Source organism: Pholis gunnellus (assembly GCF_910591455.1).
Source record: "Pholis gunnellus genome assembly, chromosome: 24".
In the NCBI taxonomy this organism is placed as follows: Eukaryota; Metazoa; Chordata; class Actinopteri; order Perciformes; family Pholidae; genus Pholis; species Pholis gunnellus.
Window position 1 is genome coordinate 1,738,426 of NC_136551.1, and position 17,560 is coordinate 1,755,985.

A 17,560-nucleotide genomic window follows, 5' to 3' on the forward strand; every position below is an offset into this window, starting at 1 on the left:
TATGTGTTAAAAGTTTTGTTCTCCACCAAGTTATCCCTGTTTTCCTCCTGGTTCCTCTACTCTTTGACATCAGTAAAAATATTTCATTAAAGTAAATTGGAAAGGTTGAATCAGTGGCCGTCTTTATGAAACATGAGGCTACCAAACTGCAGTTCCAGTAGAAACATCTAGAACGGGACCAACGGGAAAGAACTGCTCTTACTTATTTTTCTTTACATGAGAGAATCTTACCACTGAACTAGAAAACTTAAGCCTGACTGTAACCAAAGGCCCGCACAAGAACCAAGTGAATGTCAGAAAAGATCTGCCGGTTTGGAAGCATATTGCAGGTGATCTATGTGAGATAAAACGGTTAACTAAAATTGTAATAGGTTTACATTTAAATTCTGAAGACATCACCCAGTGACTTCACAGTGGATTTTATTCAATTAGAAAAAGTCTTTGTTTTGTGTTTGTCTGCTTTTTGTAGATTTTAAAAGGTAGGAACTATAAAGAATACTGTCCCAGGGACAGCAGACACACTTTGGACTCGTGCTAAATGAAAACAAAAATTCAGACAGCTAACAGCGTCAACTGAAAGGCCAGAAAATAAGCTTTCCAAAACTGAATCTGTGGATGCTTGTTGGAAACCTTCACCAACACGAGGAAACCAAACCGCGCGCTAGAAAGGCCTAAATAGGATCTAAAACAGAGAATGTTGTGAACAGAATGGGATCAACTGGAAAAAAAGTACCGTATCTCGTTTTTCTTTACGTGACAGAGTCCCAACTCTGAACTCATCCGTCACATATCGTGGCGAAAGGCAAGAATGAAGCCCGTCAACAGAGGCCCTCACACGAACAAAGTGAATGTCAGAAAAGAGGTTCTACAACATTCTACACCACTCAAAAGAGTTTGTTCACATATTATGAAGCTCTATTGTGAGTTTAGACAGGACGACTATACTCTTGCATGCCTCAGGCCGAAGTTTAATTCTCATACATTCCTGTTATGGTTGGGGGTTGTAAATCATATCTGCTCTCTAGATCAGTTGATCTCTCTAGCCAATAGCACGACACAAGAACATCGTTAACCTATCATCTTGCTGCTGTATCTCTTATATATGATTGTCTCTCTACCTTCAGGATACGTTCAAGCTGCTGTTACGCAACCCTCCACCTCCCCATCGCCGCCCAATCTTCACAGATCGCATGTGGCAATTCCTGAGTTTATTACCACGAGAAAACCCTCCACAATGGCGCTCCATGTGCCAGGTCTGATAATGATGGTCATCTTCTACTTGCTTGTGTTGGGAATCGGCATCTGGGCGTCTGTGAAATCCAAGAGGATGGAGAAAAACATGCTCAGTGGACAGATGGAAGTCTCTTTTTTGGGGAACCGTAGTGTAAACTTGGTAGTGGGAGTCTTCACAATGACGGGTGAGTTCTTTGGGTCGACAACTTTCTATTCTTAACAATACTCATGACATTATTTATAGTAATGCTTAACATGAAAAACATGACTAATGCATATATGTTCACTTCCTGCTGCAGCCACATGGGTCGGAGGTGGGTTTATCATTGGAATTGCAGAGTCGGTTTATGACCCCACAAAGGGACTAATCTGGGCTCTTCTTCCTCTCCAAATGTCCTTTTCCTTCATTATTGGTAAGATCCTCTTAAAAATGGTATTCACATCCAAGATAAATCATATAAAGAGCATATAAAAGCCACTATGTGAGGCCAAATGTCTGAAATGTCTTGTCCTAATTACATTTTAAGCAATAAAAAAAAGGTTCTGAACCTTGACAAAAATACCCTAACTCTTTTTAAAGGTGGGCTAGTCTTTGCGAAGCCAATGCGGGACAAAAACTACATCACTGTGATGGATCCATTTCAGAGGAAGTACGGAAAAGGACTGACTGTGGTTCTGGCCATTGTTCCCTTTATAAGTGAAGTGATGTGGTGTCCTGTCTCACTCATTTCCTTGGGTAATATAAACACATAAACACCTTGGCACAATTTCCTCCGCAGGTGTTAAACAAACATTGATATGATCAACTTTATCCATATAGCATCTTATGTGTTTTAAGTACACGGTGTGTTTTTTATGCCTCCAACAGGGGTCTCTGTTAGCTTCTTTTCCGGTCTGCCCTTAAGCCTTGCCATCTGGATCTCTGCTGCAATAGCCATCATCTACACGGCTCTTGGAGGTCTCTATTCAGTAGCTTACACTGATGTCGTCCAGCTATTATTGGTGTTTTGTAGCTTTGTGAGTTCAACCCTAACAAGACAACTTTTCCAACACATTAAATTCAGGATGTGTTCATTATTTACTGCATGACTTTCTCTCTTTATAGTGGCTGTGTGCCCCCTTTGTTCTGGCTAATGAGGCTCACACTGAGATCACTCAAACAGCATTCAACCACACATATCAGGCCCCCTGGCTCGGCCACATTGAGTCTGATGAAGTGTGGAGATGGATTGATAATTTCCTGGTGATGGTAAGATGAAGTAGAGTAGATCTGAAGGAAAAAGATTAGATTTCTCAATGAGGGATGAGAAATAAACAGCATTTGTAGCAGTGATTATGTTTGTGGCAAAGCCAGATCTAACACAAATTAGTATTCAGAGTATATATGTTAATGTCTTAAAACATGTCCGGTGGACATATTTAGTACCACATTTTATTTGGTTTCTCAGTTTAAGATATTTCTTTCTTTTTTTTGTAACAAAAGTTGATCTATAAGAATCAAATAATGCAGAATAAAAAAGGCAATTTCAGGTTCTGCTGTACCGATTTTGATCCTTTTTTAAAACTTCCATAACATTAAGTGTGATGCAGAAATGGTTGAGTACTCTTTTAAATGTAACACAAAAAAGTGGAAATATAATATGGTTTACTATGTTTTCCCAGAGTGTTGGAAATTTGGCATTTCAAGAATTCCATCAAAGGACCCTCTCCTCCAGCTCCACATCTACAGCCAGAATGATCTGCTTCATATCAGCGGGGGTCGTCCTCCTTCTTGGAATTCCACCTGTGCTGATTGGTGCCGTTGCAGCCTCAACAGGTAGTACATGCGGCTACACAGGTTCTATTCACTGTACAGACAGACTGGACGGGAAACTAAGGACAATAAGTCAGGAATTACTTTTCAAAGACTTGGGTTAAAGGGCCGGTTTGTAGGTTTCGGTGATATCTAACAGTGAGGTTGCAGATTGCAATCAACTGAATACCCCTCTGCTGACTCCTCCTTTACCAAGCGCGTGGGAGAACGTAAAAAGCTGAAAGGCCCTGGCTAGAGCCAGAGTTTGATTTGTCCGCTCTGGGCCACTGTAGAAACATGGCGGTGCAACATGGCGGACTCTGTGATACACTAATGAAAAAGTAATGAGTAGACCTATTACATTCCATTTGTGCCAATAGATCTCATCAAATCCTACACACTGGACCGTTAAGTCGAAATTACAAAGTCAAACTTATGAGATAAGAAGTCAAAATTGTCATTTATTGAGTCCGAATTGGGATATTTACTCCTGTTTTACCAATATTTCTGTCAACTGGAAGCTTTGGACTGATCCTGGGAGTTATAGATACGAACATCCTGTCTATTGTGTCTTTTTTATTGTAAAAAATATGTTAGATACCAACATTTAAATTACTTTATTCAAACAATAAATCACAGTAAAACTGAACTAGCATCTTCCTCTTATGTTCCAGATTGGAATATGACCTCATATGGGTTGCCTTCTCCATATGAGCGAGGCGAGGCTGCTAAGGTTTTGCCCATCTGCCTCCTGCATCTCACCCCAACTGCCATTTTCGTTGTGGCCATGGGAGCCATCGCCGGTGCCTCAATGTCATCTACCGACTCGTGCCTGTTGGCAGCCACCTCCATCTTCACCACCAACATCTACAATGCCATCCGACATCAGGTACGCAGGAAAGGTGGAGAGGAAAATCTGGTCATTTCTGCATTTTAAACTGAAATACTGTTTGCTCTTTAGGCATCAGACAGAGAGCTGCAGTGGGTGATTCGCGTCTCCATAGTGGTTGTTGGGGTTTTGGGAACATCCCTCACCCACCTAGACAGCAGCATCATGGCATTCTGGATCCTGGGCGCCGACCTGTCTTACACCATCATGCTCCCCCAGCTGATTTGTGTCCTCTTCATCAGCGTTTCCAACGGCTATGGAGCTATTGCAGGCTATGTTCTTGCTTTTGTGATGAGAGTTTTGTGTGGAGAGCCGTTGTTTGGCCTCCCTGTGATCCTGCATTTCCCAGGATGCACTTTAGAGGATGGTGTTTACATTCAGCGCTTTCCTTTCAAGACCACTTGCATGCTGTCTGCTCTGGCCTCCATCGTGGTGTTTTCATATGTGGCCTCACTCCTGTTTAACAAAGGGATCCTTCCTGAGAGGTTTGATGTGTTCAAGGTGAAATCACAGGAAGCACCACCACCAGCAGAGGGAGCCGGAGAGGCTGAGAAGGAAAAGGCTGATGCCCCAAATGAAAATGAACCAATGCTCGATACAAGTTGCTAATTAAACTTCTGTTGACTTTATGTCTTATTTTCTTTTTTTCCTCCACATTATCAAACCACTAACTGTTACATTAGTTACTGTGGCTTGTTTTGATAGAAGCTGCTGACAATAGTCTACTTTTTAGATCGGAAACCCATGAGAACAACTTGCATTGTGGATTACCACGTTTTGTCAAAGCAGTAGAGATAAAAATAGGCAACCAGGGATCTCCGGTTACCGACAGAGGGCCACGCAGACCCCAATGATGTAACAGCATCTCCAGTCTTACCAAAGATGATCAAAACAAAAAGACCTCTCACTCTGTTGTTTTTTCTTGTTACAGCAACGTCATCACAGCCTATCAAATTCTTGATTACATGTGAAATGTTGCATAGAGATATTCAGTTAATGTGATTTATAAAAAAGCAGCCAATTGCCACATTATCACTGGTCATCAAAATCATCTGTTATTGCCGAGGCTGTTGTTTTAACTAATTAAAAAACTTGTTTCAGCACAGATGCAAAGATTTGTATGCAAGGAACGTAATAAGATAATTAACATTTCAGGATAAAGTCATGGCGATGAACCAGCACAGTATATTGTCCACCGCGTGACACATCTTCCGTGATAAACGATCTTCGGCCACACACGCCCAGCCTCAGCACCAGCGCATCCTTTCTCCACGGGGCTTCCCCCCCCTCCGTCCGCACCAACATTACAAGAAACCATGAGAGGGATGAGGCCTTCGTGATAAGGACAAACACTACCGGACCTCGTTCTGCTCGTCTCGAGCTCGTTTCTCGCGGTTCGTTATGTCTTTGGGCCTGCTCCCCCTCTCGCCATGCCCGTCGCTGAACGCTCCCTGCTGCCGCTGCCGCTGCTGCTCTTTCTGCCGTCGTTGCTTTTGATTTCGTGCCTGGATGGGGCGGTGAGAGCAGCGGAGGAGGGCGGCGGCCTGCCCTCCTCCTCGTCCGGGGACAATGGCCTCGCAGTCGCGGTCGGAGACCCGTCTGCCACGGAACCGACCGCCCCGGGGCGATTTTTCAGCCCCTCCGCTGTGACAGAAGGTAAACAAAAACGAGCTCTCCATCAGCCGGTCATTGTTAGACAAAATGGAAATGAGCTGCTACAGAGGAAACAGTGTGACTCATAACTGAATCAGGGAGCAGTGCATCTCATACAACGTTTGTTTTTGTACCGAAGAGGAGAACTGGTTTCATCATTTTGTGATTTCTTTAGATTATACTGGACATTAAAATGAACTCTGCCGCAGTTTTCAGTGATTTATGGGAGGCAAATGCTGTTTTTAAATTGTGCAACAATGCCACTAAATGCAACATTTCATTTAATCATATACTTTTCGGTGGCAGAATAATGGATATACTTGCAGATATGAAGGAAAAGTTACTCAAACATTAACCATTTTTTTGCAGAAACATGTATTGGATTGTTTTGTAGCCATATGCTTCACTGGAGAAAAACTTGTGGCTCCTATTATTAAAGGAAATGCTGTCTTCATTAACACTAAATGACACCATTAGTCTGAAGAATGATCAGCTATCTCTATTGATAAGCTATTGGATGTAATTCAGAGGCAGTCTGGCCAACAGGCTAATAGGATTAAGATGTATAATGTGGAGGTTTGGGGGATTAGGAGTTTTATCTTTTTGGACTGAGCAGGTGATGCATTAATGGAGACGGTAATCCTGCGCTGCTCTGCTGATACAGTACCTGAGCCTGTGCTCATTGACAGGCCTCTGTTTACAGCTGGTCTGGGCATGGATGGAGGGTTTACACACTGTGAAAAAAACTAAAACAAATCACACTTGAATGCTTTCTAGGAACTCCAGTGGCCACATTAGTGTCCGATTTACAGAGCAATACATCCTGTAAATGAGTCATTAAGCTCAATACATCCATCAACTACACTGCTAAAGATTACTGTTCATTTAAACAAAAAGAAAACACCAGTGAGGATTAGAAAATCTCCATTCTAAGAGTGATTTACTAGTTTTTATCCGCACTAGATTAGACTAGAGAGCAAAATGCATTTTTCTCAACATTAAAAAAGACGAAAACGTTCCCGCAACAAAACATTGATACTGAAAATTAGAAATATCAGCTATGTGTGTGTTGGAAGGGAAGACATGATGTATTTTTCATTCTCCCACAGACTCAGCTGTGCCTGCCTCATCACTTTTTCATGGTGGGAGAAAGGTTGCCGAGTACTGCTGAGAGGAAGTGGTTGAGGCTGGTCTGCATACAGATAGAACACATGCAGACAAGACTTTCTTACTCGAGCCGCCATACTGATAGCTTACCAAAACCAATCTATGAATATAGTTAGTTAGATTTCACAGAAAGTTGGTCAAGCAAAAGCCACAAAAAGGACATCATGGGTGTGTAAATCAAAACACATTATCTCTCCAGAGCCCCAGTTTGCCCTGAAGGTCCTTGTGAGGGACCTGGTGACCCGTCAGCCGCTCCCGGGTGCTTCAGTATACGTTTACGTAAACCACACCCTGAGGAGCTCTGCCCGGACGGGGGAGCGAGGCGAGGTTCTGCTCTGGGTAGCGTACAGTCCTGGACTCAGTCTGACTCTGTTGGGCGACATGGAGGGCTACATCCCCAGCCCCCTGCCCTGGAGCACCACCAAGAGACCGAGTGAGTAAACGCCCACGACTACTTTTTAAACCTTTGGTTTGGCTGACTGACACCTCATTGTGTCTTTATGTTCACACAATAATTGTTTACACAAACTGTCTGGCAGCTCTTAGTAGTTTCTGAGGAAAACATTCTCTCACATGGCCCACATTTTCTCCCTTATCTACCGACGAGTCAAAAGCCTGGCTTCTCTGACATAAGAGCACAGACTGTGGCTGTTAACATACACTCTGCTGAAATGACCAGCTCCAGGGTCACAGCTGACCCCGACCTCTCCTCGAAGGGACGCAAGTAAAGAGGATTAGCCAACACGGATCGATCGGCGCATAAAGGGGGGAAAAAATGGCATTTAGCAGATACTCACTACATTTAAAAGACTCTGCTGTGCTCAATTTCTTTTACACATATACTATTTTAGCCATGTAAATGTTATGGTGTCTATTAAAAAAGGTTAAAATGCTAAAACCGAGGGAAATGCTTGTGCTTTATAATAGGCTGTGCAACCATTTGTGAGCACAATATTCACACTACTGCATTATTCACGGCCATTACAGATTAATGAAGTGTCTGCGACAACATACAGCTTGTCACCGAGGTTTGTTCCTGATGAAGCAATTCATGTTCCCAGTGTACAGTCAAGTGTAACTGAACGCCGTCGTTGTATTGACCGTCTCTACAGCAGCATGGAGAGGCGAGGTGTCTGACTCAAGCGTGGGGGAAACATATCCCTGCCTCAGCAAACTGTCTTTGTCCTGCACCCAATCAAAGCCAGAGGGGGGGGGGGGCTCTTTAGCCACACCGATCTCATGTTTGTGTGAAGAGAAAAAGGGGGCCTGGGTCTGACTCTATTGTTTGTGCTCACACTTCCTCTTACTGGCCTGTATCAGACAGAATAGAAACAAAGATGGAGCAGGTGTCATGAGAGATGCAAATCAGACGGATGATGAAAGAGCGTCATCTGTCCAGACCTGTTTTGCTCTGCATCGTCAAGGGCGCCTCCCTTTTGTGCTGCCGAGCCAGACAACTGAACCCTAAAAAGAGGATTGAGGAAGTATTGCCACCTGCTGGTGGTATGACAGGCCTACAAGTCACCCACAACTGCTGCTATGTTTAAAAAACAAAGGAGAATGACAGAAGCTTGACATCTCTCCTTAATTATCATCCCTGTCATGAATATGTTAATATTAGTAAACGTATAGTAAACTGTCACAACCATGTTGTAAAAAGTCATAGTATGTCTAATGTGCTAAAAGTGTTTGTGTTTTGTTTGTCATCCTGCAGTTTTCTCTGCCGTGACGTTGCTGCTGCTCCCTCACAGTCAGGGGAACATCTGGCTGTTTGAAGACTCAGTACTCATCACCGGGAAGATACCTGGTAGGTTTACACACTTCTTACAGGTCACAAACGATTCTCCTTCATCTCAATGAGCGAAGCAGAACTTTAATTTGTAGAAGAACACATCCTGAAGTATTTAAGCTGAATGCGACAGCTTTAATCAGTTCATCAGGGTAGTTTTCAAGTTGCACAGATTAAAGTAGAGAATCAAGAAGATACCATAAAAACATCAGAGTAACTGCACAAATATCTACTGTATTTGCAACAGAAATACATATACATAAGTGTAATCATTAGTCATAAGTGTAAGTGCCATCTTGTTTTTACAGATCGCTCATTCCAACCCAAGGTTAAGTTCCCCAAGAACCTTCTCACCATGTCTGATAAGAGCAACGTGTCCTCGGTGACGGCGTACCTGACTGTACCACAGCACCACCTAGCGAAAGACTGTGCCAACTGCACTCCGGGCATCATCGGCAAACAATCATGTAAGCATTCTCAAGATACACTCATTTACAAACAGTATTTTAAACACTTAAAGATTGTTATTCTTTACTTCAAGTTTAAACTACAAAAATGTAAGCATAAAAATGTACGTCATCGTGTGACATCGACTCCTCTTACTGGATTTGTCCTCCTCGTGTCTGCAGTGTTCAGAAGCATCGAGCTGAAGGCGGTGGCAGCCGTCAGTGTCCTGCTGTACTCTGGTGGCGAGGAGCTCCAGGTCCGAGGGCCCATTCAGATCAGCCTACCCCTGGGACACAGCACGCACCTCAGGGCCTCCGATACTGTGCCAGCCTGGGCCTTTAACCTGAAGACAGGTACAGTAAGAATCAAAGATTACAAAGAAGCCACCACATTACAGTATTTACACATGCAGAGTAAGGTTAATAGAGAGATCTGTTCACGGATATACTGCAATGTACAATAACAACAGGAGCCTGGGAGAATCAGGGTCTGGGGATAGTGAAAACCGTTGGTGATGAGCTGGTTTGGACCTACACAGCTTCCCATCTGGGCTACTGGATCGCTGCCCCCTTTCACTCATCAAACGGTACGTAACTCATCTACCGTCATTAACTCATGTATATACAAAATGGGTATTGGTACATTTTTCATGTCTATCTTTAAATTTGACCTTTTAGATTACCTGGGACATGGAGGCTCCATTTATTTCATATTACACCACACCTACCTGCTGATGGGAATACTGGGAACAACGCTGGCTGTCGTGATTGGATTTCTTTCCTTGTTGCTGTGTCACTGCCGGTAAGAAAGCTGCTCAGAAATATTATTGTCAGGTTCAATTTACAGCAGATAAAACACATTTTACATGTACATGTCCCATCCTGATTAAATTCTGTTTCTTCCATTTAGGAGAAGTGCTTATCGAGAGCCCAGGAGGAGGAGAGCACGTTTTTCCAAACTCAGCGTGGTGAAAAAAGACCAAACCACCTCCACCCACATGGAAGAGGGTTTGTTGTTCCGTTCTGGCGACAGCAGCCTCGCTTCCTGCAGTGTCCAGTGTGAACCCTCGTCTACGCCGAGGCACAAAGCCAACTACAACATCTATGTGGAGGATCCAGGGAGTCGCCCGGCGGCTCCTCTTTATGAGAACATTGCTCTGGATCGGCTCAAAGGCTCCCAGCCGCCCTCTCACTACATCAACAGTGAAGAGGTCGCTCGGCTTCGGGAGAGGTCAGAGCAGAACCGGGCCAACATGAACTCTGACAGCTTCTTTCAAGATAAGATGGTTCATATTTACAACCAGCCAGTGGCTATTATTCAGGCGCCAGAGCTTTTCAGTGCTCAAGAGCTGTCGGGCTGTAAGTCTGCTACTTTCCCCCGCAATGGAGTTGAGTATGATCCTCACTCACAGCCTGCAAATAAAGACGGCTACATCCAGACACTACCCAAAGTCCCCCAACACCACTCCCAAGGTGGAAGCAGCCCACAGCAGAGCAGCCAAGATGAGCCCCGGCCTCTGGAGACTCCTCCTCAAGGCCAAGGCCCCAACACCGTTGTGTGGGGGCGCTACAGTAACCTCCTGGAATCCTCGGTCTCAGTGCCCGGGACTCTTAACGAGGCGGCTGGTATGCAGGCCTTCAGCAGTGGGCATGGTGTACCCAGTGACCTGCAGGGAATTTCAGAGCGCACCTTGCTGGAGCTCACCCGGGGCAAGTGTCACCCCAGGGCCTGGTTCGTCTCCTTAGACGGGAAGCCGGCCGCCTCAGTTCGCCACTCCATTATTGGGCTCCAGAGCCGCCGCCGTACGCCGAGCAGCAACGACACCAGCCTGGACTCCGGGGTGGACATGAACGAGCCCCAGCTGAATATTCGCGAGACGGAGCGCGACAGGCGATCGATCAGGGCCTCCTCCCTGCCGCACCACGGCAGAGGGGGGCGTTATGGTGAAGACCAGGACCTCAGCAGTAGCGAGAGCGGCACAACGGCCACCTGTACGCCAGAGGATGCTTCTCTGAGAAATATTTTAGACGGGAGCAGTGGGGCCATTCCCAACATTCCTGAAGAGCGAGACGGGATGGATACATCCAGCGCTCAGGAGGACAGCGAGTCGAGGGGAACGCCGCCTCCACGCCGCCTGAGGAAGGTGAAGGAGAAGGGAAAGACAGAAAAGAGGAGCGCCAAGCACGTCCGTGAGGGCAGACCTCTGACCAAGAGAAGTTAAAGCACAGCGCGTTGCAAACATAAAGACAGGCATTTTTCATCAGTGCTTAATTTGAATGACCCATTAACCGTTTAACCCACATTCAAGCTATTTTCATCACATGGCGTCATCAGTGCCGAGTCGTCCAAATACGTTTTTACCACTTGTGCTCACGCAGGCATTGTTGTTGTCGAGTCATGTGATTGTACAACTTTGCCAAAGAATTCATATAGCTCGAGAAATAACGCAGCATCTGTGTCATGTTGAAGCACCATGTAGCTGTTAGACAAGATTGTGCACCATCATCACGAATCTGAAGATCACCAGCGAGATTCATGACAGCAAAATGTCCGTGAGAACACGATATCCCATAGTTCCCAGTACTGGCATTATAGAGGGTGCCTTCTTACTGCCTGTAATCATTGAATATGATCACATGAGGCACAGGTATTTGTCTATATTGAGTCAAATCTGGTGAGTTTGCAGGATGGACACAGATACAGGTCTATGTGTAGTGCACTTATCCTCACCACTAATGCCTGCTGTAAATTCAATTAAGCGTCCCCGGTTTGCAGACATCCTGTTTTGACCATTCTGCCTCATTTTAGTTAAAAAGATACTCTGGGGTTCATGAAAATACTCAATTATGTCATCATTGGAATCATCTCTGTCAGAAAAAAAATAATTATACTGGACTTGTTGACTTTCCGCCTTTCACTGACTCCGATGGATTCCGGAGTAAAACACTGTTGTACATTGAAAAGCTAAGCTGCCATTTCAAAGTTATCACACCTGATATTCAAGGTCAAGCCTATAATTACTTTAGAATGCATGAAAATGGACGTTTCCTTGCGTGTGTGAAAGTATTTAGCTTTTTAACGACGAGCTAACTTTACGTCTTCATAGCTGTTAGAATATTTGGGGACTGAATGGTTTATTTAATCGTCTAGTCTCGGAACGGAGACGTTGTGTTGTGCTGCCAACTGTAACTAATGTAAAGAACTATTACAACAACCACACCCCAGGACTTCTACACTATGATTATTACCACAATGAAAGACTCCCAGTTAAGGCTCAGATTGCCTGTCTTTGCAATGTTATCTTATGGAGGTCAAACACCCTCAGCTCAGCCCCCCAAGTTATGCATCATTTTTCTTTTATATTTAAAATAGCATTCAGTATTATCCCTTGTGATCATATAACATGAATTCGGTGCTTTGGATTTTTTTCTTTCACAACCTGTATTCTCAAAAATATATTTACTTCCTGACCGTGGGATGTTTTTTTTTTGTATTGACAAATATGACCGAAGAAAGAAGGATGATTTTAAATAGATCTTTCAATTGGAATTTTATTTTAATCAAATTTTGGACAGACATTCCCAGAGGGAGAATCCTAAACTGACTTTGATCCACCGTGAGTTTGACGTGTGGTTTTGTGTCAAATGTTTCAACAACTCTTGGGTGAATTCATGCCTCCCTCAGAATGAACTGGAATAACTTTCATTTACCATCAGGTCAACGTTTCAACCAATTTTCAACAATTATGTGTACGGATGCATTTAACGTTGGTAAACAACAAAGACACAGGTTCTCTACTGATTGACACGGCAGCTTTTGTCTTGAGTCAAATAAAGCACACTACACTTTAACATGTGCCCATTTGTTACACTGGCACGCAGCATTCGCAGACACCTATTACATGTTCAGAGTGTAAATACTGACATCATTGACCATACTTAATAAAGTTTGGCAAAACATTCACCACGAAACACCGCAAAGCAGTTTTACGAGCAATATTACCCATGAATTAAAATGGAACTTTGCAGCAACGGTTTTGCCATATTTAGTCTTCCATCATACTGTAAATTTGTTCCCTGATGAGTTCACTTTGTATTTATAAGGCTCAATTATGTAGCTACATTCATGTGTTCTTTTTGTATGTATATAGTAAAGCAACATTTTATGTATTATGTGGCAGTGATTTTACTTATTTTGTGCTGTTTTTCCTTTCATCTAAAAGCAAAATTCTGAAAGGTGCATCAGAGTGCAGCAGTGAATGGTTGAATGATTACTTTTGTCTAAAAGGTTAGCCTACAGAGTAAGGAGTGAACAACGAGCCTGAGCTTTGTAATTCTACATTTAGCAACAAGCTGAGCACTTAATCATTCAGTACGCTTCCTCCCGCTAGTCATCAGCTTGAACACACAGCATAGCACAGCTTACACAGCAACACGAGGAGCAGTTTGTGAACACTTTGTGCTGAGAATTCTTGACGAGCAAATCAAACCTACTGCCACTCCTGTTTTAAATAGATCTCGCTGAATGTATTTGTATTGATTTGAATGTGTTCTATAGTGTGCTCCTCTCGTGTCTCACCATTGAAACTCATGGACTTTTGTTTCTTCCTAAATGGGCACCTCTTGTGCTCACCTCTGTAGTGATGGTAGTGTTATTAGTCTTGCCTTTTTGTGCACAAAATTAATAAACTTACTTGATACCCATTATTGTTCAGAAGCTTTTTTTAATTCTTTTTCAACATATTTAATTATGTTTAAAATACATTTTCGCAAAGTCACACAAAAACAACATTTCAGATTTGACATCTTTCTGATGAAAGAGTTACACATACACATGAATATGTATTGATTGCTTTAAGTCTAAGTCTCTGTCTTCCTTTGTTGTTTATCGAGACTCTTTAAAGGCTGCTGTGCCGTATGTCCTTTTGGGTTGCAGTCTAGCTGCGAGGTCTGACTCGGTTCTACACAAACCTACAAAAAGGTTCAGCTGTGGTTGCTCTCTGATTTTTGTTGCACTTGTTAGGTGAAGGGCTTTTTTTGTCTTTTTTGAGGAACATACACATCAGTCAGGTTTACTCAGATGATCTTTATAATAAATCACCTCTTGCCAAATCATTCACACGACTACAACAGCTCTTCACAGTGTCTGTAGCTATGCACAAGCCCTGAAATCTATCAGTTAATAACTGTTGTGGGGTGTTTAAAGTTACGGAAGAGCCTGTTAGCACTTCTAAATGAAGAGAGCTGTGTGAGGGAGAGACAGGTGTGTTCCTGTCCCACAGTGCCACTCCTGGAATAAACAGGTCTTTTAAGTTATTATCTGGTGGTGTGGCACAGAACAACTTAGAGGAGGTCTTTCTTTCACTGGTCCTCCAAATCGAGGGGTTATAAATGACATATCCGTCCAAGGGGCATGAGTTCGACTTCCGCAGGATCCCATCCACACAGTTGGCATGGAACTGAATTGTGGGAACATTTACGGAGGAGGAGGAGGAGGCAACGTGGTAGTTATTTTGCATTATGTTATGATTTCATATTTTTTATAATTCACAGTCTTAGCAGGGCCAGTGTGTAACATTTTGGGCGACGTATTACCAGAAATGTAATATAATATTTAGTGTATAATCCACCAAAACTAAGCATTGTTGTGTTTTCGTTAGCTTAGAATTCATATGTTGTTGGAATACTGATAGCAAAATAATGCGAGCGCACAATGAAATGTTTTACCTTGTGATGGCAGGGCAGAGTTCGGACACGTTGGCCGAGGCTAAAATCCAGCAGACAGATCCGACACTGTTGTCCCACATCCAAGAGCCGAGACCCCGATCTCACTCTGACCGTCGGGAGACAGTCCAGCACATTTTCTGGTAGAGGGTCTGCAGCTACAGGGGTGATGCTGAGGAGCAAACTAAATAGCTTATAACTTTATATCACCTTAGAAAACCATCTGTGTTCTGAGTGAATGGGTCCAATTTCAACAGCCGAAAATTAAACTTCATATTCTGGATGTATTTAATAACTTACCTGTCATTAACTGACTGAGGGGTTGCTCCCCTTGGTTCATCCTTCAGTTCTTCGGACACAAGGTGCCACTTTTCTCTCCTTCTCTGTTTGAGGTTTAGTTTAGTTGGGTTGTTCATTAAAACTGCTCACCACCAATAGAGATATTAGGTTTTTACAGTAAAATGATTGCAATGTGTGGCATTAAGACCACTGTAAAGTTTAGAGCTATCTAAATCATTGTATTTTCAAGACTCCTGAGGTGGGAGACGCAGTACAAGTCATTTCAAAGCTGAATGAAGTTGGCTTACTGTTCGTGAAGCAAATGGATGCTGTGGGTGACAGCCCTTCTTTGAGCAGTCCTCACACAGATAGAAGTAACTGCAGACTGTGCATCTGAAAGCATGACAACAGATTAAAGAAGACATGGGCGCACAGTATGGCCATTATTCAGCATCACAACACCTAAAATGACAAAAAATAGATTAAACCACATAAAATAAACTACAACATGCCAATCGCCATAGTGTGATTGAAAGTGACAATGTTGAATGTTGGACTGCCACTTGCTTACTTGAAACATTTGCCAGTGACGGGGCAGAGCCGGCAGCTGTGACAAAGAACTCCCAGGTGCCTGTCTGGCTTCGCTGTCTCAGAGGCGGTGAAGAGCTTTGCTGCGTTTTTCACCTGCTCTTCGAGTAACTTCAGAGAGCTGAAGTCCTCCCTGCACAGAGGGCACTTCACTGTTTCTTTCCTGTCTGACAGTCTCTGATGATGCGCCCACACCTTCATGCAAGAGATGTGGACATTATTGCCACAACTGAACCTGGGAGAGACAAGGACGGCACATGAGAGTGCAGATAATCTGTCTGCACAATGCTGAAAACCAACATTTTCCACTTCATTTCCAACACGTCCTCTTCTGTGAATATCAGGATATTTAAACCGAATTTTACAACATCCGAAAACCTGTGCTGGTGGTTTCCGCTCAACATTCTGTATGTCAACAGTTGGATGTGCTGTATTGGGACTGATAATAATTTATGGGGTCATGTTCTGGCCAGTAGTGCAACAAAAGTTGAGTAGAACATCTTACATCATCCTAAAACATGACGGTACTGAAAGTATAACAGTGTGAAACCGTGACCCCCAGACAGCTGCCTACATACCTGCAGTAAGACACAGGCTGTTTTTTCTCCAGCAGCACTTCTTGACAGATAGGACACACATCCTGGGCTTGGATCACTTTCCGGCAGACATTTCCAGCCTCCTGGCCAGTGACTGGTTGAGTCCCAGAAGCAGCAGATGGATAATTTTCCGTCCGGTGGTCTTTGGTTCGGTGTAAACCGTGGAGCACCTCCAAGATCTGTCTCTCCACAAGTCCGAGCTGAAACGAATCTAGAGCAGGTATTTTTAACATTGCATGTCAACAAGAGCACATGTACAAGGGTGGGTCAATTCATTCAAATGTTCTACAAGCAGCAAAAGTGTTAAACATGAAAATAGCACACAGTATTGATTTATCTATAAAAACAGGATTGAGAAGGAATTGTTAAATGTTAGGTGCAATAGGCTTTTTGTGATAACCTTTAATTCTTTCTATATTATGCAATCAGTGTAAAAAAAAGTGCAATTTATCGAAACAACTTACATTCATGTTCTCTGGGTAGTCTGAATTTCCGCAGTAAAACCCTGTAGTGATAAATATTTACAAGTTTGTATGATGAAAAGTGAAAAGGACTGATATATACACATACATTCAGTTATCAGGAGGTCTGAATATCATTCAAATGTTTTAATATATTTGTGATTTACAAAATAATAAAACTAAAAACAAAAGTAAGTCAAACTAATCAATATTTAAAGTTGTATTAACAAAACAGCCAGGCCAGAACTTTGCCTACGTAAAATAAAATAAAAAAAAGTGTTCACCTCACAATGTTGCACATGCCAAAAAAAAAATTGTGAACCTGAGAAATATTATTAGCCAAAACCTTTGGGTGTGTTAATCTTTGTGTGTGTGTGTGTGTGTGTGTGTGTGTGTGTGTGTGTGTGTGTGTGTGTGTGTGTGTGTGTGTGTGTGTGTGTGTTATTGATACCAGCAGATGTGTTTGCATGGCTCCTGCTCCTTGGTGAATACAGGGCAAGTGCACAAATGTGGGTCACCCAAGCACACCTAAACAACACGAACACAAGTGGAGTAAGGACACAAAACCTGGTTTGTGGAGTTTTAAACATGTGCATCCTGATCCACAGAATGACTTACCGTGACGTTCCGGACCTCTCCCTCCTCTCTGAGTAGAAATCTTGTCGGGCCGAAGGATCTCAGAAGAAATATAGTTGTGTTGAGGGCTTGATCTTGGTGGAAACTCACTGCATCACTGACTGTGTTCCTGCAGGTAGTTTTCCTGAACATCCTGCTGCTGCAGAATAAAGATAATGTATCAATCATTGATAGAGAAATATACAAACCACAGATACACACAAAGAATAAAAACACAGCAGTGAAGATCTGCTACAGAGAACTGTGGCTTTAATAAAGTATGTGCCAAAGGAGGCACACATGTAAATCTACCCCTAGCTTAACGTTA

The 17,560-nt window shown here is 43.1% G+C and overlaps 3 protein-coding genes across 3 annotated transcripts; 2 read left to right on the forward strand and 1 right to left on the reverse strand.

Moving 5' to 3' along the window:
• Positions 1 to 1,234: 1,234 nt before the first annotated feature.
• On the forward strand, positions 1,235 to 4,523 carry LOC306715265 (high-affinity choline transporter 1-like; the record flags this gene model as incomplete). Its single annotated transcript, XM_079185580.1, has 8 exons — positions 1,235 to 1,418; positions 1,533 to 1,646; positions 1,814 to 1,969; positions 2,102 to 2,250; positions 2,339 to 2,482; positions 2,896 to 3,049; positions 3,700 to 3,914; positions 3,987 to 4,523. 8 exons carry the CDS (start codon positions 1,235 to 1,237, stop codon positions 4,521 to 4,523), a joined length of 1,653 nt encoding a protein of 550 aa, XP_079041706.1.
• Positions 4,524 to 5,344: 821 nt separating this feature from the next.
• On the forward strand, positions 5,345 to 11,191 carry fam171b (family with sequence similarity 171 member B; the record flags this gene model as incomplete). Its single annotated transcript, XM_079185678.1, has 8 exons — positions 5,345 to 5,570; positions 6,934 to 7,167; positions 8,449 to 8,541; positions 8,832 to 8,990; positions 9,153 to 9,323; positions 9,440 to 9,556; positions 9,648 to 9,771; positions 9,880 to 11,191. The coding sequence occupies 8 exons, from the start codon at positions 5,345 to 5,347 to the stop codon at positions 11,189 to 11,191; spliced, it is 2,436 nt and encodes an 811-aa protein (XP_079041804.1).
• A 2,165-nt stretch (positions 11,192 to 13,356) lies between these two features.
• Positions 13,357 to 17,385, reverse strand: zswim2 (zinc finger, SWIM-type containing 2; the record flags this gene model as incomplete). Its single annotated transcript, XM_079185581.1, has 10 exons — positions 13,357 to 13,367; positions 14,335 to 14,428; positions 14,697 to 14,865; positions 14,994 to 15,076; positions 15,281 to 15,365; positions 15,544 to 15,795; positions 16,139 to 16,367; positions 16,621 to 16,661; positions 17,069 to 17,145; positions 17,236 to 17,385. The coding sequence occupies 10 exons, from the start codon at positions 17,383 to 17,385 to the stop codon at positions 13,357 to 13,359; spliced, it is 1,191 nt and encodes a 396-aa protein (XP_079041707.1).
• Positions 17,386 to 17,560: the final 175 nt, after the last annotated feature.